The following is a 24,231-nucleotide window of genomic DNA, read 5'->3' as shown; positions in this document are numbered from 1 at the left end:
CAATAATTTCCTTGCGAGCAAGTACGTTTTGAAGTTGACGGTAATAAATCGATTTTTGGATACGGATATGGTTAGCATCGACATCACAGCGTAATTTAAGTTGTACTTTTTAGTGATTTTGTAGAACTAAGACACTTTTTTGAGTCGATTTTATTTTTCTTAGTCGAGTCAAAAAAGACCTGATTTTGTGAGGGAACAGTGGATTTTTACACGTTTTAGAAAATAAGATAAAGATCCCGAATAATTTTAACAAATTTTACGTTGTATTATCCACGGAACTTACTTATAAATTTTCTCTTATTTCAACCAACACTTATATACTTCTTTGGGTGCTTATACTTACAGCACCCTAATCTCTCATCATTTTACGGTCTACTAATAAGAAGAATAAAATTTTGCCCATATCTCATTCTACAAATATTTTACGTTTGATGGGAAATTTGACGTCTAACAGCAATGAACGGCAATAATAATATTTATTATTTGTTTAAAGTACTCATAAAAAAATATTTTTTCCCATTTTATTATGTATTTAACAAAAGTTTATAGTTAGCAAAGTGTTAAATACACAAATTATTACAAAACACAAGTAAAGTAAAATAATCAGACAGACAAACAGACTTAAACAATACATAAGACGTTACAACTGTTTTATGAATATTAAATAATAAATAGAAATATTATTACCGGTATATTTCTACACCTACATACAAATTAGCAACTATTTCTTATACTATAAAACTGTTGTTTTGTCGTATTTATGAAATTTTTGATGTAAAACTGATATAAATTAATATTATACAGGGAGTACAATAATATTTATTGATCATTAAAAGAAAAAACACATTTGATTAATATTACTGAATAATTTGTCATATAAACATTATCTATAAAAAGCATTTTACCTCAGGAAAAATTAAACCCAAAATAGCCAAGAAAAATTAACACATTGGTGTTTTGAAAAAGCTTTGGTGATGGTTCTACTTATTCCTAACGCATTTTAAAAATTTGAAGACTTTCTTGACTAATTTTGTTGTATTTTTGAGTCAATAACTTATTTTCTTCATCAAGAAAATTTTAAATCTTAAATATTGGTTTTATTCGACATGTTATGCAAAAAAAATGTACTAAATTTGTTCAAAGAGTTAATATATATTTCTATATAACTTCACTTCCTCCACCTTATAAAAAATGATGCATTATGAATAAATGTAAGCAATATTTCTTAAACATGGTAATTTTTATGTTTTCTTAAACTTGTATACCCCTTAGTCACTTGTGCTACCTTTCAGACGAAATTTATTCTACCGCTGAAAGCCCGATATATGAAATCAGTTGGATGCAACTGGGTATTTAATTTAACAAGAGACGTAAGGTATTTCATATCGACAAAAAATTCGTATTAAGGTAACTTATAAAGAATATAATAATACATTAACCATAAAAATTTGAAGCCGATTGAACGTTTCTAACTCGAGATAAATTCAATTAAAGTTTGGATAACTAACATGGTGTGCACAGGAAAGTTTGTGTTTTGTTATGTTTTTAACAAGTTTTTTAATTCTAGAAAAAAAACTGAATTTGGAATCTTTTCAAAAAACTTACTGGACATTCTTGCATTTGTTTTGTGTTCAAAAAAAAAAAAAAAAAAAATTATTGACCGCTTCATTCTTGAGATATAATCACTCAGTTATTTAAATTTTTTGTATAAAAGAAACATTTATATTTAGAGTATAAGTAGTGTAAGAGAGATGTCTATTATATACAGAATCAAAAATGTTTATTATTATTATTTATCATACAGCATACATACATTACAGTGCAGTACAGTATAGTTAAAAGCATGTTAAAACTAATACTATATTTGAACATGTTTGTGTGATAAGGATGTGTATACATACTTATTATTGCTGTTGAAGTAGTATGCAATATTTTTAAAATATTGTACGGAGACAACAGCATAAGACTAACGTTGCTAATGGTATTGTTACGTGTATATTCAGTATTGTCAAAAAATTAGTTATTGTGCTAATTTTTTTGTTAATAATTTTCGAATGAAGGTAGAATTCGGAATATTTAAACTCATAAATAATGTAAAATTCGCTCATGGGGTCACAACTTCACACTGTTTAGTATATTAAATTTCTGTCTACATATTTTGATTAAAATTCATTCATTCGTTTAAAAACCATCAGCTATTTTCTAGTTTGTGATAGGTCTTTGTTTTGGAAGCGCAGATAAGTGCATCTTCGTTTCCAATACGATTTTGCTGAAGGATTCCTTAATAATTATAAAAATTAGTTTCATATGAGCTTTCCACTGATTTTAAAATTTTTTATGTATTCACAAATCATTCAAAATTGAATAATAATGCATACTTATATTTTATTAAGTGGTGGTAGTGGTTGCTCATTTGCATCGCTTGATCCTTCCTTACTCCTTAAAACTCTCAGAGGCATTAGGCCTGGTTTCTACCTTGGACCTTAGAAACTGCTTCTTCCACTAGTAGCTTACTTAATTTCCTTTGGAAAAAGTTTGCAATAGTAATTTTCTATTACTATTTTGAAAATCGGCTACGTAGAAGTCAAAACAATTAGATATAGGTTTATTAAAAAAAATCATTTATTTGAAAAATAAAACAGTCTGAGCTTTCAGAAAAGGAAAGCTTTGGAGAAAAAAACGAGTTTTGAAAAAAAAAGTTTGTATTATATCCCATCAAAGCTATCCTGTCCCATTAAACGAATTATAACCAATTTTCGTACATTTTAATTTAAAAATTTGTATGTGTACATATGTAAATACTTTAAAACATTATAGGGAAAATTTTGTTTAATTTTTGTTCACAGTGCAGTGTGTTGCAGTGAAACCAACGAACCGCAGTGAAACCATATTAATTTGCTTCAAATATAGTCACATTATAATAAACTGCACAACCTGTATGAATATAATAAAATATTCATAAAAAATATAAAAATATAACATTATACATAACTTATAATATATATTCGTTTTGGTTATTAAACCAATACGTGCATTGTTTAAATAAATACACATGTAATATATTGTAGTAAACAGTGTGTTACAGAATAATTAACTTTGAGGCGAGCTATAAACATTAATGAAACAGATTCTCTATTTCTCTCAGTAAATCATATTTGACAAACGTTGAAACTTATATTTATTAATAAAACATTTTTTTTTTAAGTAAAAAATCAGATTTTTTTACTTATGGTCTAAAATGTAATAAGATAAATTATAAAGTAAAATTCAATGTTTTAAAGTATGGGATGCTCTTTACATAAATTCTTATGATAAGTCTATTTAACAGTAATCTAGCATCCCACGATTGTTAATCTTCTTGCACCCTACCACTCACATTTCTATTTCGTATAATATACTGGCCAAGTTATTAAAAGCGAGTTAAAAGAAGAAGCTTTTATCTAACATAATGAACTAAAATGCAGACAATTAATTTTATTCTTAAATAAGACCTTAAACTCTTAACTCGAATCTATTAGATCACATTTTACTCTAGAATTTTCCAAAAATCAATTGGGTTTTCGTACTCAATATTTTCTTCAGTTAATCTACACAAAATTTACGTTTGAAAATACATTTTAAAACAAGTACGGCTCAGTGCCGCAATTGTACATAACAAATTTTAAAAGCGAACTATCTTTTTCAAAACTGCAATGCTGCACTAGTATGGCTTCATAACTACGGATTAATATTATTTGGAGACTCAAATTTTTCTAAAAAAATATCCACTATTCCTCTTATAAAATTGGAAACAATTATGAAATAGACAACTGATAAAAACCCCTTTTAATAGAAAAGTTTGGCTTTTTGTTTTTGTACTTTTCCTAATTTCTTACCCAATTATCACGCTTAAAGCCCATTAGGACAACTCGTTCTCGTTAATTTTTTTACCTCCTCATTTATTGCTAGGGCTCGCCTCGTCTTCATCGAAGTTCTAACATGCTTTACACCCGTCTTTCACAACTATTAATTAGAATATAAATTTTTGTTATGGTGGCGGGAATAGAATCCCTACCCTAGGTATACCTCGTACGGTAGTTATTACCTATGCTTTAACGCAAGTGACAAGGCTTATTTTGAAATTTTTTTTTAAATATTGGGTAGCCAATTTCCCAAGTCCTAAATATTCGGGAAAAAAGTTAAGCTATGTAGGAGGGTTCAGAGATTTGGCGCATATTTTCAGTATTCATTCATTCCAACGAATGGGAACGTATAAAATTTAAACTAGCATCTGTATCTAGATATTTTTTAATGTATCTTGTATCTATAAATGAACTTCAGATCCAGTTACAATTTTTATAATTATTATTAAATAATTTGTGTTTCACTTTCAAATTAATAACGATCATTGGCGATTCCAATATCTCATAGAACGAGATAATTCAAGTGAAGTAGAAATACTTCGGTTCTTGCAGGATAAATCTACTTCAATTTAATGTTTACACGATTTTCCAAAAATAAAATCAATTTTTCTAAAATACAACACAATCTTACCTTCCAGTGGAGCGACTACTTAGCACTGCAGGGCAAATATTAACCCCGCGAAGAAATTCCTTATCAGAGGAAATCTTCGAAACTTTGCTATTTTTAAAGCATAATAGTTGGTTAGTCTCATGTTAACCAGCCACTTTTACATCACTTGATAACTTTTGTCCCAAATATGGGACATTAGATTTATCATTTTTAATGACGAGAAATCACTAACTATATGATATTTTATGTGCCATGTACGGGGAATTTTGAAAAACTATTGAATTAACTTTATTTTTAAACCTCAAATTATCGGGTTATTATAATATTCAACTCAAAATGAACGAAATTTTTTCCATCTGTAAATTTTGCTCAACGGTTGTATAATATTTTATCCCATGTATGGGACAAAAGTTATCATGAGATTAAAATAAGTACTTGTGTTACGATGTATTACGAAAATTCTCAGGTACGTTTCCTATCTCAATAATCATTGTTGAATGTAGCAATTACATTCTGAATCTTGAATTTGAATGAGTTTTAATTTTTTATAATTATAAAGTGCAATAATTTATAAAGAATGTGTGTAAATGAATTAAAGAAATGTAAAGAATAAAAATAATTATTTAACTGAAATCAACAGTTTTTAATTTTCCAAATTTAAAAAGTATCTTTAAATTCAGTATCGAATATTCGGTATCTATATCTAGATACATTTTCGAAGTATCTATGACAGCACTGATAGTTTCTAATACTTGGATCTTGGTGTAACCTATGTTGGATACTTGAATGACTTATAATAAAAGGCATTAATTCCAGCTATTCTTGAGCACACAGTATGTGTATGATATGATCAATATACCTCTTCTGTATGTCTTATGTAATGAAGAATTCTTTATGAATTAACTACGCGTATAAATTGTTCCTACAATAAAACAACTAAACAATAATATACTGCTCATATGTTGTATACCTATGCAACAACAACAAGCATATCAAATACTTTTAAACAATATTTTATTTAAAAAAAAACAATCGTTAAATTAGATATTGAATACAAAATATTTTATGAAATTGATCAAAATATAAATTATGAAATTATGGATGGATTTGGTAATCTTATATGGTATCTAAAAGATTTACAAACATCTATAATACATAATTGCTTCATTACATAACACACAAATATAACAGATTATCGAATTGTTTTTAGATTAGATGGAAAAATTATGAAATAATTATTGTAGGTGGCTGTATTAGTCTAAGATCCCAATTAGGATCGACCTTCACCCATCTGTTTACCGGATGAAAGTTATTTTTTATGAAATATAAAATGTTAACAAATATCCCTGCAATGGGTTGCCTATAAAAATGTGGTCCAGACTACTTTTAGTGAAAATATCAAGAGTAAAATTTTTAGAAATTTTTCACTGACTTGCATATCTTACGAATTTTGATCTACTCGAAAGTAAAACCCATAAAGAATATGCAGCAGCTATGTTGTTTGCCTTTTTTCGTTCACTATTATCGTATTTATACAAGTTGAAAATAGTAATTACGTGCATCTGTTAATTCATTGACTCGCATATCTAAATAAAGATAATTTTGTTACAATTACGGTGGCATATGATTGGCCACAAAATATTGGTCAAAAATAATGTTTACAAGCTTTCCAAGTTTTGATATTTATATTAAAAATGGTCTGGACCATATTTTTTAAGGCAACCCGTTACAGGAATATTTGTTAATATTTTACATTTCATAAAAAATAATTTCATTCGGTAAACAGATGGGTGAAGGTCGACCCTAATTCGGATCTTGTACTATATATAGTTAAATATATGGGAGGATTCCATATCCTGAAATAATACGGAATTTAAAAAAAATTTACAATTCATAGGTTTTTGTTTTCTGTGACTGAAAACTTTTTCTAATACTTATCTGTGTCCCTAGCAAATGCTTAATTTAACTTATTATTTTAACTTATCTGTACCTCCAGCGAATATTAAAAAATTGGAATGTCCCTTTAATAATACTCCTTTCTTTTCTATACAAATCAATATTATGGGCAAAGCTCATGGGACGACTTAATAAGAAAATTGTTCGGCTTCCCAAAAACATAAATGTCGATCACATTAGTATGATTTAATAGTCTTTTAGGGCTCTCTTATCCGATGAAAAAACAGAATCCTATAGGATCAGTCGCCTGTATTTCGTGTTTGACTGCATGCTTGTCGCTCTTTCGTGTTTGATTTCGTGTTTGACTAACTTTTGAGATACTTTAAGAATTTTAAATCAAATATGGCGAATGCTTTATCTAATATGATGTACTCTTCGTCATAAGTATTCAGATTTTGAATTTTTAATAATTTTTCAAATATTGATTTCCAAAAAATAAACATTCGTCAATATTTCTTTCTTTTCAAAGGATTTTCGTTTTCTTCAGCTATCGCTTAAATCATCATGTCTTCGTCTAAAGACCACAATTTTCAAAACTTGGTTCCAAAACAAATTTGTTTACATAAAAAAGAATAAATTAAGTAATTTCAAATTACCTTCAAATTCGAGGATCTTCATAGGGAATAACTTAGATAAATTAGTATCCTTGAAACTAATCACCTATACGGCCTAACTTAACTAAGTTTACTTCTCTTATTTCTTGTAGCCTCAGTTTCAAGAAATATTCTAATATAAGATATTAAGAGTTATCCAATCTACCTAAATACACTTCATCGATGTAACTTTCCATGTTTGAAAATGAAGTCCGTTTTTAATAAAATATAAATATAAATAAACGTATATCCTTATATGTAATAAAAAAATAATATTTTATTTATAAATCGTGCAAAAAACTTTTTTTTTGTTTAGAAGAAATATTATTTAAATGTTTTGTAATGGTTCAATAGATTTGTACTTTGAATGTGAATTTTACAAAAACATTCTTCTTTTATACAAATGTAAGTAAAACATTCAAGGATTTTTTACTTACTTATGTTTGTGTTAAAGTTTAATCTCTCACGTATTTCAAACACAAATATTTAATGCGTATCTACTTAAGTCAGTGAATACCGACAATGAATAAAAAAATGCATTTTTTTAATATTCCGTACCAAAAAAAAATCCTTTCACTGAAACAAACCGAAGAGAGAGCCACGTTAAGCAAAAATGAATTATCTCAACATATCTCACAAGGGTAAGCGTGAATATAATATTATTTCAGAATTTAATAATATTCACAAAAAAAGAGTTATTATTTTTGTTTGGAAAAATTACTAAAAGAAGCAAAAATTATTGAAACTTGATGTAAAACACAACTTTAAAATTCAATACAATTAAACAACATCACACCATCTGAAAACAATTTTAACTACAGCAGATTTGCGAAACCCTTAAGGCCAATGTTTACTACTTCGCTGCACCTACACCAAAAATATGAAAATATGCAATACTAGCTTCATACTTGCCCGTTTCGTTGGGTTTAAAAGTAAAGACTAGTAAAGGCCACAGCGTTATAGCTTTCAACTCTCTTACTCTCACTTATCCCTCTTCCGTAACACTCGAAATAAAGGTAGGGATTGTTTTACACAGGTAAAATATATATACAGTTTCCAATTTTTTTTAAACGTAAAATAATCATAATTCATTAAGTACATCAGAATAGATGGCCATGAATTTCATCTTGTTTACCAGTTGTACAGAAATCTTAAATTTATGGTTCAAAACGATACTCATGGATGGCGTAGTGAAAAGTCTTTTTGTTTTTAATTTTTTTCTTTTAAATATACATTTATTAATTATTGCTCATGTGCTGTTCTGATGTATGAGCTATATTATTGTAGAGTTTCATTCAAATCTATTCAGTAGTTTGTGCGTGAGAGCGTAACAAACAAACAAACATATAGGGAAACATATATGTCTAATATAATAGTGATAAGAATTGGTTAGGATTGGTTAAAATAATTTAAACAACCCGTTAAATTATGTATAAAAACAAGCATGGACAGTATATAATCGGAATTTTAAGAAAATAGTTAAAAGAAAAAATATCCGAATTATTGTAACTCTCAAATGTAACATGTTCCTATATGTTTAAATTATATATCTATGGGTTACCAGTTATAATTAGTTTCAGGATACATGATCAGGATCAGGATCAGAAATTTGGGCTTTCTACAAAACCGCACTAAAATTGTTTAGAAATATACACTATGACCTCTACATGAAAATCTATGTGAGTCATATTGTATATAATTAATAAAAGTGTTTTCAAGAAACATTATGAAAGCTTTATTGTTTTGATGAAATGTTACAATAATTCAGAATGATTGCAACCTATTTACAAATTCATAAAATAACAAATAATCAATTTTTGTATCCGTTTCAAATGATAATTACCTTTTCACGTTTGTTTTTTATTCATAATTTCCTATAAATATTTCATGACTACAAAACATACAAACAAAACAAAAAATTGAAGAGGATAGATAGGAGGATATGGATGAATTTCAGCATTAAAAACGGATGATATATCCGTTTATGTAACAAACATAAATATACATATGTTAGAAGTATAGAAAATAATTAGAAGATGAAATGAACAGGAAATGTCAGCTATTATTAATAATATTATTATTATTATTACTATTATTTTTAGAGATATCTATTATTAGTTATAATTTAATTAGAAGATCCTTAACAAAAATAATTCATAATAATTACATTAATTTTTTAATGATGTCTATAAATCAAAAACTCATAAGAAACACTCACGTGTTCAATGTATATGGAGGTTTCCAGGGAAAAAAGAAATTGAAATAATTATCTTTACCCAAGAATAATATTAAACAAGGGTGGGTATAAGATCAATTTTCACCCATCTGAAAACCAGATCAGACAAAATTTTTATGAAGTTTTATTGATTTTTAGACATGCCTATCATAGTTTTTCTATCAAAATGGCTATTTTTAAATAAATTTATTTTAATCAATTTTTTCCATGAATGGTTTTTCAGGCAAGCAACTGTACCATTATTTTCGTAATTAAATTATCGTTCTTCTGATACAAATTTCGAAATACCATGCATAGTCAGTGTTGATTTCTTTATCACATTACACATACAAACATCTGACACATACATAACTGATAATCAAGTATAGTACATATTATAAAATTTTCGCCTAATTGGCGCCCTCACGGGTAAACAGTGATGTTTACGAAAAAATGTTTTAGACAAAAGTTGTTTAATTTTTGATAAGGAACATTTTTTACTTTTAACCTTTTGTTCTATCTCTAACGGTTTACAAGATGGGTCCTACGGACCCAAGACCCAATTGACCTATGATGCTCATTTGCGAACTTGACCTCACTTTTTACGTCCTGAGTACGCTGTAAAAATTTCAGCTCGATATCTTTTTTCGTTTTTGAGTTATCGTGTCCACAGACGGACGGACGGACGGACAGACGGACAACCGGAAATGGACTAATTAGGTATTTTTATGAACACCTATGACAAAATTTTTTTCCTAGCATCATTATTTTTAAGCGTTACAAACTTGGGACTAAACTTAATATACTACGTATATTTCATATATGCATGGTATAAAAATTGATTAAAATTAATTTAATTAAATATAACCATGAATACTTTTCGATAGAAAAAATATGATAGGCATGTTTAGAAATCAATAAAATTCCATTAATATGTTTCATCGTGTTATCAGATTGGTGAAGATAGACCTTATACCGTCTCTTAGACCAACAGCGACAATGAAAAAAAAAGTTATATTATTACAAATATAGAAAAAGCTGTGGGATCCAAATCAAACTAAAATTATGGCATCACAATAATATCAACAAATTTAAAGTAAAAATAAATTTTTATCAAGCAAATGGTTTCGGAAATAGGCAAGATATAAATTTTGGACACATATTGGTCAATATTTTTTACAAATTACAAATGTATGTATTTTTTATAATCATAAGATTTTATAAAAACTAGAATCTTAATTAGTTTTTAAATCACATCAATTTAAAACGAGTGAAATATTTTACTTTACAAAAAAAATTTACCCCTTGCATATCTCTGTAACTATTCACTTTATATACCGAAAGCTCATTATGAAGTGTAAAAATTCAAAGTTTATTTTTGTTTGCCTTTGAGGATTAATAACGGTTTCGGTAATAAGATAAATAATGATCTAACCACAACCCAAGGAACACATAAATACATATCCAGTTTTAAAATTCCTGTGAGGACTCCACTTCATTGCAACGTCAAACGCCATCCAATGGAGATGAAGCCTACCGTGACATTTCATTTGGTATTGAAATGTTGGCTTCTCGATTGAAATGAAAAGCTACTTTCCTAGTACTATTTTCATGTTTTTATTTATTCAAACTACTAATTTACCCAGAGAAATTCAATTTATGTAGTGTTATAAAGCCAATAAACCATAATATATACCTCGAGGATAAGACAATCATTTGTGTTTTTAAATATTAATTTTGGAAGTATGAATCAAGCATACTTACTAATATAATTAATAAATTATTCGTTATTATTATCATAAATTCAAAGAACCAATTATGCATTCATTCATAAACTATGCATGCATTCGAATTTAAAAATTAGTGAACCAGTTTAAAATTAACAACTATAAATTTCAATAATTGTATAAAAACTACAACTGTGGTAGGTTAAAATAAATAATAGACTATATTAAGTAGAATTGTAAATAACTGCTCTTTTAATAAATAAAAATTGTTTCCGGTAACCTCATCTTACTCAACGCATGGAAACTTCCTTCAGCCCATAAACTTGTTTTCTTTACTATTACTTATGCTGTTTATTTTTGTACTTGGTATTTTGATTTATAGTATTAGGTTTCTGGAAGTTTTTAAGTAATCAACCACATTATTAGTTTACTAAAAATGTCTCAAAGTACGTTTTTCCTTGTGTCACTTATATACGGCTATGAATAAAAGTTTTAGGCTTTCACGATCCAAATGTTCAAGAAGTTGGCGTTGCTATTTTCTATTTATTGTATTTAACCAGAAAACAAGGTTCTTGTAGTTCGAACGCTTTTATTTGTTGGCAAATATAGTTGGCTCAAAAACTAAATTTATTTTTACCCAACTGTCATGGAAGGATTATGTTTTTCGCGCGTATCTTTTACGTATGTATGTATGTATATTTGTTTGTTTTCTTTAGCTGGTAGCTTCTAAACGGCTTAGTAGATTTCAACATTTAAGGTTTCATTATATTTGTCTCAATAACCCAAGTATTTTTAGATAGGTTTTTGGAAAATCAAAACAAGATGGCGGATTTTTGGAGTCAAATAGTAATACGTTTATAAAAAAAATTAACAAATGTTATCTAAGCTAGGTACGGTATCAAAATAAAGGAAATTAAAAGGGGAGTACAAAAATACATAAAAGTTATATGTTTAAATTTAATTTGGAATTATAAATTGGTTTAAAAAGTTTTAATATAGTATAACAAAAGGAATTTTCTAGTGGGACACAAAAAAAATTAATTTAAAAAATAAAAAACCCGACTGCCTTAAATAAAACCTGTATTCACCATTAAATTGAAGGTAAATACCATTCTTTGGAAGTTTATTTTTGCCATAAACTTACGTTTGACACAATCCCATAGGAATAAGTCTATTGTAAATCACACGACAAATATCTACAGTATTGGTAGTTAGTGAAAATTAACTGTTTCTATTCTTTTTTGAAGACTATATCGTATCATTTTCGTAAATAGTTTTTTCCTCACAACTTTCAAAAAATCACAAAAAATATCTTTGATCAAAAATAAATGAGGCAAACTTTAAAATAACACCTCTTAATGGAAAACTCTAAATAATAAGCTGTTGGAAATAATATTACATTGTTTAAAATGTATAAAACATAATAATATATATTTATAAATTTATATCAAGATGACACATTTAAAAAAATTTATATCAATTTAAAATATTTAGAAAGTCTTTCAAACACAGCACGAATAGGTACATATGCTGTTGTTGTGACGAGTGTTCGCTGTGAATTTGTGTGTATGTTTACAATAATACTATCTACAAGTCATATAACTTTAATAATAAAATAATATTATTAACACTTTTTTAATCAAATGATTTTTTAATTAAGAAAGATTATTTTTAAATAATTAGCTATAACTACAGTATATATAGGTTCTGTTTATTGGTATTGGATGGTATTACATTATGATTTCATAAATCGACTCACTGGTATAGAATATATCAGTAAAACTTCGATTTATGACATCATACTGTGATACTATTTTAGAGGATATGAATAAACGAACAGAACCCAATTTACATTCCCAATATATTATGTGCATCGTTTACAAAAAAAACAAAAATAGCGTAATTAACGTGGTGCGGGCGCCAGCAATTAATTGTTTAAGCTATCTCTGCTGAGTGGCCAAGAAGGAAGTAATGAAATATCCTTGTGCCTTGAAATGCCTTTCATTTATTTTTTACTCTTTTTTGCCTGTAATTTATAATTTTTTATTTTAGTTGAATTTGTATTATAATTTTTACGATTTGTAGCAATTATTAATAATTAATTGTAATCCTTTCATAATTTCTTAAAGTTAATTCTTTACTTTATTTCATGTTATTCGTTTAATAAATATTTTGTTTTAACTGAATTTTATTATTCCATTGTATAAGGGAAAAAATTTGTCCATTAGGAGGTGATTTCCATTAAAAGTTTAGCAGGAGACTCTTTTCACGTGTTTTATAAGCTGGCGTTAAACCTGAATATATACAATAATATTTTATGCATTGGTACACAGATAACGCAGTTTAAACAAAGTAATAAGTATTTTACTAAAATTTGCGAATCTCTTGGACGATCCTTTTTAAAAAACTCGTCGTTAGATAAAAAAATTTTTTATCTAATCTGCATTTTTTTTTTCCTATACTTATATAATCATCCATACGGTCAGTATGAGGACATAATTATACTTTGCCATCAAAATCAAATCTGTGTGAAATTGAATCAGATCTAGTTAAAATTTTTATTCCAAGATTTATAGGAGCCACACGCACAACTAACAACGCAACAAGATCTAGACCAACCTAAATATATATTTGGAATCGGTTGACTAGATTATATAAAATTACAATTTTTTAATACCTATGATGTTAATTTCAACAAGGGCTTCAAACATGTTATTTATTAATTTAAATTTAAAAAAAATTACTAATTTTGTAATAATAATATTTTATTTAGATTATTTCTTGTTAAAATAAAAGAAGAACATGCGGCAGTATTAGTGTTGGCTTCGGTCTATTTATTTTTATTCTTAAAGAAATGTAATTATTCCAATTATTATTACTTTTTTATTATTGGTAATTAATTAATAAATCTTAATAAAACAGGTCATCAATATTGTAAAATTATAAAATTTTATTAACAGCAGTAACAAATTATCATTTTTGAATAAATCAGATCATTGGTTTATTCATTCTGTAATGATAAAATAGTCAATTGGAAATTTATATAAAAAGATGTGATAATCAACTTTTACTTTTAAATTGGAAATTTAAATCAATATCTATAAGAAATTATAATTTATTACCAAAGGGGAAATAAATCTTTATATAAATAATGCTTCACCTTATAATAGTTCATTGTATTTTTTCTTCAATTATTTAAGAAAATTTTATGAGAGTTGGCCTTTTCATTATAAATTTAAAGGATAGAAATGATGTAATTCATCTGGAACGTTAATCATGGAGTTTTAGCTTCAATTTTTTTATTGCTTTTTAAATAAAATTTTTTGATTATATTCTATATTTTCTTTTTTTCTATTTTAAATAGGTAGAATATTTAATTAATTGTATAGTATTAGGTATAACGTCCACGATCTAGCGCCTTTACTTAATTCAACAAAAAATGTTTTAAACGCTAACATTAATTAAACACAACAATGAGGAGATCATTTTAACCTCCAGTAAGGGGATCAATTTATCCCAAATGCTCACTGACAAAATATCCATGTTTTCAATAATCTTAATAAAATATAACCAATTATATTGTTGACATAAGTTAAAACTAATGCAAACAACAATTTTCTATTTCAACCAGATGATTTTCAGTCGATTTTAATAAAATATTTCGTGACGCTCTTGGTTTTATAAAACTTTGACGACTACAAATCCAGCTGTGGAAAGCTTATTTTGCCAAATTAGTAGGTAAGACTGAAAAAGTCAGTAACACGGAAGAGAATATTTTTCACACAGTGATCATTTTATACCACTTTCCCCTATACACTCAAATCTTTTTAAAATAATTTATTTATAAAATCAGTAAATTTTGAGTCTAGTCTCTAAAAATCATACAACGTGATCCCTGTCTTAATTATTTAGAATTTCAAAAGTTAGATTTACGTGAGTAAATAAAATTATTTTTATCGAAGCAATTTCAAATTTTATTTTCTTCACTTTTAGCTAGCCGAGTACCTTAGACCATTAAGTTGCATAGACTGAATTCAAACGATTTTAAGCGTGCACATGTCTGGGGTAATTGCTTGGGTCAAATCAGAAATGTCCAAACAAAGTGTTGTTGTCATACTTGACATTGTATATTCATAAGAAAAAATGTAAAGTGATACTTGATAAGTATTTTTTTAAGTCAAAAAGCGAAAAACTTCAGTGAATTCACGATGTTTATGTAAAACATTTTGTGATATAAAAATTTGACACTCAATGTAATTTTTTTTGATAAATGTCCCTATATTCAATGTATATTTTTTCGATAAATGTTCCTATATTCTTTTGATAAGTGTATTTTTTCTGACCCAAGCAATTACCTCGTATGTTGGAACATCTCTCACTGTAAGAGAAGAGAGGCGATGATGGTCAGTCTATGTACTTAATGGTCTAAGCCGGGTACTGAAATGAATACAAGTAAATCAGGTGGATTCACATAGTTAGGTAATCTTTTACATTAAAAATTGTTCATTAAATTATAGCTTATTTCTAATTCAAAATACCGATGGTTGAAAATAATATTTCATTTTCAATAATCATGATTTTAGAATACTGGCTTACTAAATTTATCATTTTAATAATAACATTAAACCCCAAATGATTTATGGACCAAATTTCACGCATTTCAATTATTGTGGTTTATAGTGACAACCAGAATAAATTAAATATTTAATAATTGAATAGAAAATAAAAATAAGATTTACTACTATAAAAAAGAAAATAAAATAATAAAGAATGTACCGTTAAGTAAAGGTACATGATTTAAATATACGCATACAATCATACATCACACTTAGGTACAGTGTACACACACACACTTTTCCGGAGAAAGTTCGTTAAACCACACTCTAAAACTAACGTTTACATTGTAAATAAATAAATAATATAATATTTTTATTATAAAAAATAAACCTTGTAACAATTTTTTATATATTCACTGAACTAACTAAACAAAGATAGATGTAAAGTTTATGTACACTGATTGGCATTGAAAATTTAATAATAAATAAAAATTTTTCAGATATCGTTTGCTGAATAATATCATATATCGCTTGCTGGATTTAACATTTATAAACCCAATACTTAAAAAATCTGAATGTGACACCCTCTAAATTCACATAAATCGTTCACACTTTCCAAAATCTTTTTTCAACAAAAATTAATCATTTTTTAAGCAGATGTTTGTTTCAAAACATGTAGATTCCAAAACTCCATCCACAATTTGACAACATCTATAAAAATATACGAATCACTAAAAATGACATAGTACACAACTTACAAAGCTCTACATACAAAACTTCAAGATTGGCTTTAGAGAAAGTCATTAAAGTGAAAAATGAAAACTGAGTCAAATCGGAAGTAAAAATTTTTATATTAGTTATTCAACGATGTAGTGTGATTTTTCAACAAGTTCATTTTATACGAAATTCTAAGAGGTACAAAGTCTTTTCGAGCTACAATTCCTGGAATCATTAATTTAAAAACTTTTTAACATTGACTATTAGACTAGATTTCGTATGGGAGGGATAATATCTCGCAACAATTTCAGTCGATAATTTGTATTGGTTCAGTCTTGAGCCAAGACTAGTAAACCAAAGCTTATACATAGAGTATTCGCTCAGTCTTAGATTCGATTATTGGTTGAGTCTTGGGCCAAGGTTCATGAACCTGGTATGTTGAATAATGGCCAAGTCTGACAAAACAAGACTTTTTTGTTAAGTATTTTTTGAGTCTTAGACCAAGGCTTTTAAACCAATGCTTATTTGTTGATTTCTAACTCAGTCCTGGACCAAGACGGGCGAATCAATAATTGGCTGTTGAGTATTGGCAAAGTCTAGCAAAACAAGGCTTGTATGTTAAGTATTGGTTAAATCTTAGACCAAGGCTACTAAACCAATGCTTGTTTGTTGATTATTGACTCAGTCCTGGTCCAAAGCTGGCGAATCAAGAATTGGCTATTGAGTATTAACCGAGTTTAGGGCCAAGACTGGCAAGCTAAGAATCGATTTTTTAGTATAGGCAGAATCTTTGGCCAAGATTATAAAACAAGGCTTGGATGTTGCGTATTGGTTGAGCCTTGGGCCAAATAAGGCTAAATACTATTGGCTAACTCGTGAGCCAAGTTTTCAAACCAAGAATTTGCTGTTGAGTATTGGCTGAGTCTTGGACCAAGACCGGCGAATAGAGCCGTGTCAGTCCAATATTTAGCCAAGACTGTTGCTGCCCAGTTGCTAGTACGTTCGTTTTCTAGTAGGGAATGAGTGTGACCATAATGGTAATATTTCTCAAAAGTTGAAGATGCAACTTAGTCAAGAATAATCCAGCAAGAGAGTGAAGTTATTCGAATTTTAACAAAGAATCAGGGGATTTGTTAAATTTTTCATGTTATTAAACTTTCTCTGCCATTCGGTGTAACTTACAAACGGTATCTATTTCTATTTGAAAAATAAAGTAATTGTATTTTAAAAGATGCATTTATTGCATGCATCTATATTCAGTCAATGCAATTTTATTAACGGGTATTCTACATACTATCTCTTGCATACATGTTTCTCTTAACTCGTATCTCTACAACAACCACCTTCCTATTAAGAAATAATATAATTTTATAAGAAATTAATAATAAATCGATGAAATTTTTGCTAAAATTTATCAAATTAACAATATGTAATTATTATTATAAAAAGGTTTTTTTTTGTAGAAATATATATAAAATTTGAAGAACAAACATTTAGTTTGCATGTGATGCATACTTCCGGTTTCCGGTTGACAAATCCAATTAACTGATGTTGTGATTTCTACATATTATAATATAGGAAAGAACACTATTATGTACAACAATCATGTTTACGAGCTATTAAAAGCCAAACCTTTTTTGTAGGTAATTGTTAAGTAACCATAAGGCTCGACTTCATCCTGTAAAAGTTAATACTTTTACATACATATATAGCTGCCAATAAGACCCGTATGCAAGTAATACTTGACTCGGGATGACCTTTAATTTTATTCTTATATTTAAGGTTTCCCTGGTTTCTTTATCCCGCTTTAGCATCAGTAAAGCTAAAGAAAGCCAGCCAATAAATTCATGGTCATATCTCAAAAAGTTCCAACATTTTTATCGGAGGTTAAAAAATTCTTAATCTAAACCTATAAAAACATAAAAAGGAATCATTTAAACACACTTTACATTAGAAGTCATTGACATATGAATCGGATATTCAGAGCCTATAATGCCCACCTACTCAAATCCCTATTACTGACTACTAACGAATAAGATAATCAAAATCATTCAAACAATCGTTAGTGCCATTATATAATTATGCAATACCCAGAAATTGATAGGTTAAACTAATAAATTTAATAGCAATATTTTAATATCTCAATATTATGAGAGTACTACCCGATATTATGAGAATAAACCCTACGCTTACACTAATAATGCAGATAAGTAGAGAATAACAGTAAATTCACACTTTAGAAAAATTTTTAAAGATTGAAACTGATGACCTATTTGTAACTGCTCATTGAATTCAGCATTTGAAAGCATTTGAAAATAGGCAGAAAGCTCAACAATTCAAGTCAATTCTCTCAAGCAAATCAACTTGAATCCAGTTCTTTAGTATGAGACTTCTCAGCAAATATACAGGCGTTATCAAAGAAGCATGCCTATGATATCAGGTTACCTCCCTCCTCATTTGAATAATTCAATATTTTATGAAATTACATTTAAAAACTGAAGAAAATAGTAAGAAATATAGAAAATAGTTATGAAGACCAATTAGAGGATCTCTTGTCCAATTAATTCTTTAAAAACTGTAAAGCTGCTAATAGATTCTTCCGCGCTATTGGTAAAATTGTTGTACTCTATACCTTAATGTTCCAGCTTTACTGTTGACTCATAGGGATTCATTTTCCCATAGCGAAGGACTATTTTAAATGAAAGCATAACTAAATACTTTTCTAATTACATAATAATTACCCTAGCTAATTCATATTGCCGATGAATTCTAATCAAAAAATTTTCACTCCAAGGAAATGGGTCTTCTGGGACTAGGTATAGACACAGAAAAATAGTCTTCTTGGCTTAAGAATATTTTTTGCATTTTAAAAGCAAGGCAAAAATTTTCTTAGCAGAATGAAAATTATTGTGTACAAGAAATTTGTCTAATCTCAGGTAAGTAATCTCATCTTCTGGCTTCAAGAATATTTGTTTCTTCCTTTTAAAAAATACAAATATTTCTGGTAGGCTGGTTCAATCGATAGTAATTTGATTTAATGTCAAGAACTGAGCCTAGGAGGGTCAACTTCCTAGGCTTCGTTCCTTCTTTTATCAACCAAAAACCATTTTTAAAGCCTTGTGTAGGTACCTTCACAGCTTCTCAAAATTAAGATACAAGGTAGAAAATGTGTATGTATCGTTTGTACCTAGGATGCGTCTTTAAAAAATCCCAGTGCAGTCTCTTTCCTCCTTTTTTATACAAAATAATCGTATGTTTTCGTAGTTTTGAAGGCTTTGTGCAACTTCACTCTTTCACAAAGTGAAACAAAGGGAATTAAAAATTTATGTTAATTCACTACATGTTACGCAATTTATTTTGCTTGTTAAAAATCTCCAATCCCATTTTCCAGCCTAAAATATAGCTCTAGTGATGGAACTCTGCTAACAAGTTTTTATTCAGTGAAGTTAAAGTATTAGTCAAAATCATTATTCCACAATAAATGGTCATTAGCTGAACGATAAAAAATTCGTTTTGCGCATAAACAGCTTTTCCACTAATTCATTAGAACGTATTGTATACATTATACATGACTTCACCCGTTATCAATCAAATTTACAGTAGGTATTCAATGATTTGAAAAATAAAATTTGATTATTCATTTTAAATCAAATGGTAGAAAATTTTTTCAAGGTAAATACATTACAAATTGTTAGAACAATTTTTGTTTTTTTCCAAAACCAATGAAAATGTAATTTTTACTAAGGCCACACCGGAACAACGCACAACATGGAATGGCTATAATTTAAAAATTTAATTCGATAAAACTATTCCTTGAACAGTTATCGATTAGATACTAGGCTTATTAAGTAGACCGACAGACAGCTACTAGCAGAAATTTTGTGTAGATCGAACTGTATATATAAGGTATAGATTAATGATTGTGCTGCATTAGATATCAACCATGGAAAAAGAAAAAGTACAATCGAATTTTTGGACATACGAATCGAAACACGTGTGACTTAATACAATCCTGAAAATAGGAAAACTTTTAGCCTTAAACGCCAACGAATAACTCTTGACGTATGCCAATGATTTTTCGCAGCTTAATGTTTTCAAAATATTGATTTGACGTATACTTAATTCCAAAAAAACTGCTACAGTTAAAACATTCTAAGCGTACTCATCATATGTTATGTTATAATAGTAACACTTAGAATGTTTTAAAACGAGCATTTTTTTTGACATAGACTATACATATCTTGGTTCGAGTTTTCGGCCAAAGCTACGATCTTATTCGTGAGGAAATAAAGCAAATTGCGACTAATGTAACAGCGAAACATGTAGAGACTCCCTTAGATCATACGCATCTTCATAATATCAACGAAGATTATTTTGAAAAGTTAGTTATATTTCCTACTAAATTGTGCAAGTTGATCACAGATCTAAATCTCAATTTAAGACCAGAACAACTTTTAAATGATCGTTGAATCGAAAGCTCAACTTCGTGCAAAAACAATATCCAAAAAAAGAAACTTACCATAAACATTATCCTCAGACGATATTGATTTCGATAACGAATAAATCACATGATTGGACACAATTAATATTATAAGTACATTATAAACAAAATAAAACATTTTACACACAAAATCAAAAGACAAAGTTACATTTTTAAATAAAGTAAAATTTTAATTTCACATTTTATAATAAAAACACCAAAAATAAAAAAATTATCACATTTTTCAACATAAAAATTGTTGGTTTTATGTTTAGTTTCACATTTTATTCAAAACTGCAGTAGAAAAAAACAGAATAACCGTAAAAATATTTACTGCAACAATATAAAAAAAAAACTTTATCAAGTAACTGTTTATCAACAATAATAATAATAACTGCACCATACAATACAGAGTCGTCTCGAATTAATAATTACTCTAAGCTGGTTAATAATCATGGTACAATCCTCGTTGGATAGTTAGTATCTCTCACTTCCATTCCAATTTCATTCATGGTATGGTAGTAGTAGCCTCTCTCCACAAACATACAACGATCTCATATTTTACCTGTTGTTGAAACTCGCGGTATTCAAAATAACCATCACCGCGGTTGTTATACGATCATCGCGATTAATACTATGTACTACTAATAAAGTATACACTTGTTAAATGTATAAAATATTTTATTGTTTTAGTTTGTACGGAATGATTTATATCAGTAAATGTTACTAATTGTGTAGAGCATTTTACTCGGAGCGAACCAATCACACATTTTTGAAATTACTTAATTATAATGCTTAATAAATTACTTAATTGACGCACAGTGTATGAACGCGCTAAATTTATTCGGAAATTATATTCAAGTTTGTATCCATTTTAAGATAGATTGCATTGCAGTGGCATCTACCAAAAAAAGGCAGAAAGTTTGCAACAATCAAAAGGGTAGTTGAAATAAAGTTTTTTTTTTTAAATTGCACTCTAGTTTTCAACTTTTTGGCATTTGGGAACTTCTTTTCATTATTTATCATGTATTGTATTGTTTGTCAATAACTTTCATTTAACGTTACAGCAGAAAAAGAGAAAATTCATAAATTTGACACTCGAGTCACAGTTAAAATTTCAAAATTTTTATTACCAAACTTACCTTCATTGCGTTTTTTAAAATGATCGACAAATAGAATATAGAATCAAGGAGCTTTTCCTTCATTATAGGCTCACGGTCTCACGGTCTGTGATGCACATCTTTCATACACATGTTCTTGGGCCAAGCGAGAACCGGTGACTTAAAATAGAACTATCAAAACAAGCTTAAACTGGATGCATATTAAGAAACCACAGTATTCTACAGCAATACTGTTTAATTTATTTAATGAACTATCTAAGAAAATATCTGCACATGGTGATCATATTGACTGCTTGACACTATTTGCGAATTTCCCAATACCCAACACAACCTATTACAGTACATCAAGTGTCCAATTCATTAAAATAATTTACCTACCACCTACGGAAGTTGGTATAACCTACCACCTACGGAAGCTCGTCTTAAATAGGGTATATATTTTTACGTAAAATTTCTTGAATAACAAGTTTTATCTTCACTCCGGAGGCAGTTCGAAAAGTCCCAAAACTGGCACATAATAAATACTACAATCGTTTAACAGTTTATTTCGCTTTCTGCCTCCGTCGAGGATAAAAATAGTATATACACCACGGGAGAAAGTAAAGAAAATCTAGGATTTCATTTTGACAATGGAAATGAGATCTGAGACATTTTTTTCCCTAGATGTGTAAAATACTAATTGTTGTGCATAAAAAATTTCAGCGCAATCGGAAACCGAGAAGTGGGCCAAATTTAAATTTCAATGTTTAATTACAGACACCAGGTCGGGGAAATCTAAATAAAAGCTTGTAAAAGTTAATTTGCTCTGAGAAAATGTATATTTGTAAAATATAAATATACCTAACAATTGAACAACAACAAATGCGAGCGATTTGAGTATGCGAGAAATGATGATAATTCAATTTTACTATGATAGTTTTTAGGGATCCGTACCCACAGGGCAATTGCAAAGGCACCTTATTACTAAGACTCCACTGTCAATTTTTATCATTTTTACTCCGTTTATATTTTAACTCGTAGGCTCTGCTTGTCAGCTTGTCTGCCGAAAAAACTTGATTTTTAGCAATTTTTCCGTGATCCAATCGAGCTGAAAATTTGCAGGGAGGATCGTAGCGCCAATCAAGGAAAAAAATATAAAAAATTAAATAAATATATAAATAGAGAGAGTATAATCAAAACTTGGCTTTTATGGGTTAGTTTTTTATGTACTAAATTACCACTACATGTGCTTGAATTTAATACACTGTTAGATTTTGTGTGTGCTCAAATCGTTGTGACGCTTAATAGACCTTCGTTTTTTAATCAATTTTGATTACATTGTAAGTTTTGTCACATATATAAGGTGGCAATTTCTATATCAAGCCTCTATCAAATTGTTAATAAGGGAGAGCGATCTCATTTCAAAACAAATTCAATTCAACAAAAGTGATTATGAATTGCCCTGTACCTACATTATCAAGTATAAATTTGATATTATAAATTGCATTGAAAATAATATTCATATAACATTGCCATAAAATTTGTATATACAACTAATTTAAAATATTTTGGATATAAAATATTGTTTGAAATCAATGTGGAACTTATTTGTTTTGTTTTAATTAAAATTGATTATAAAAATGTGATAAGAACTTTAACTTTCAAATTGGTTATTGCAAATATATATTTTTATATGTGTGACTGTAACAAATAGACATTAAAATCGAAACATCGAAAATTATTTCCCTAATCGCTTATCAGTATAATTTATAATATGTTTACCTATAAGTACTATTTTGCGGAAGCTTGAAGTAAAAAAATATTTCAAACAATAGTTTGTATGCTAAAAGACAAACAAGATCTTACTCGAATAATAGATTTGATCTACGCCTTTATTTCAAAAGCTCTGTGTGATTGACAAATGGGAAAAAATAGAAGAACACTTTAAATTAGGAAGTTTTTCGTGATAAAAAGGGCAACATTTTAGAAAGGAATTGAAAACAAAATCTACCTTTTCGTAGAAAGGCGGTTATGTCCCGCAGAAGCTATGCAAAGAAATAATTGTTGTAAAACTTTGTATTCAATTTCTGTTCCCGTTTTAACAAGGAAAACTTGCTAATTTTCAACTTACACTTATAGTCTAGTCAATAAGTTCAAATTTTCGAAATATAGGAATAAAGGTCGTGAAAACACGTGTGATAACTCGTTGGATTCGGAATGATGTTTAGAAAAATGTGCCAGAAGCGGTTTTCAGCAGACAAAAAATTGCAAAAGTCATATAAAATTAAGGATGAAAAAAAAAGATTTTTCGTTTGTTGCCAATATTTCATAAAATATTAATATTTAAGAAATTTAAAAAAAAGATTCTTGAAGAG

At 28.2% G+C, this 24,231-nt stretch overlaps 1 protein-coding gene across 1 annotated transcript in view; it reads right to left on the bottom strand.

Annotated features, from left to right (window-relative positions):
- Positions 1-20,907, bottom strand: part of LOC123305274 (dual specificity protein kinase splB-like) — a 101,720-nt gene extending 80,813 nt beyond the window's left edge. The window contains exon 1 of the mRNA XM_044886945.1: positions 20,796-20,907. Coding sequence (XP_044742880.1) covers positions 20,796-20,895 — 100 coding nt within the window. The 5' untranslated portion in view covers positions 20,896-20,907. The remainder of the gene's footprint in view (positions 1-20,795) is intronic.
- Between the last annotated feature and the right edge of the window lie 3,324 nt (positions 20,908-24,231).

This window comes from Chrysoperla carnea, chromosome 1 (assembly GCF_905475395.1).
Source record: "Chrysoperla carnea chromosome 1, inChrCarn1.1, whole genome shotgun sequence".
Classification (NCBI taxonomy): Eukaryota; Metazoa; Arthropoda; class Insecta; order Neuroptera; family Chrysopidae; genus Chrysoperla; species Chrysoperla carnea.
This window is presented reverse-complemented; position numbering and strand designations above follow the sequence as displayed.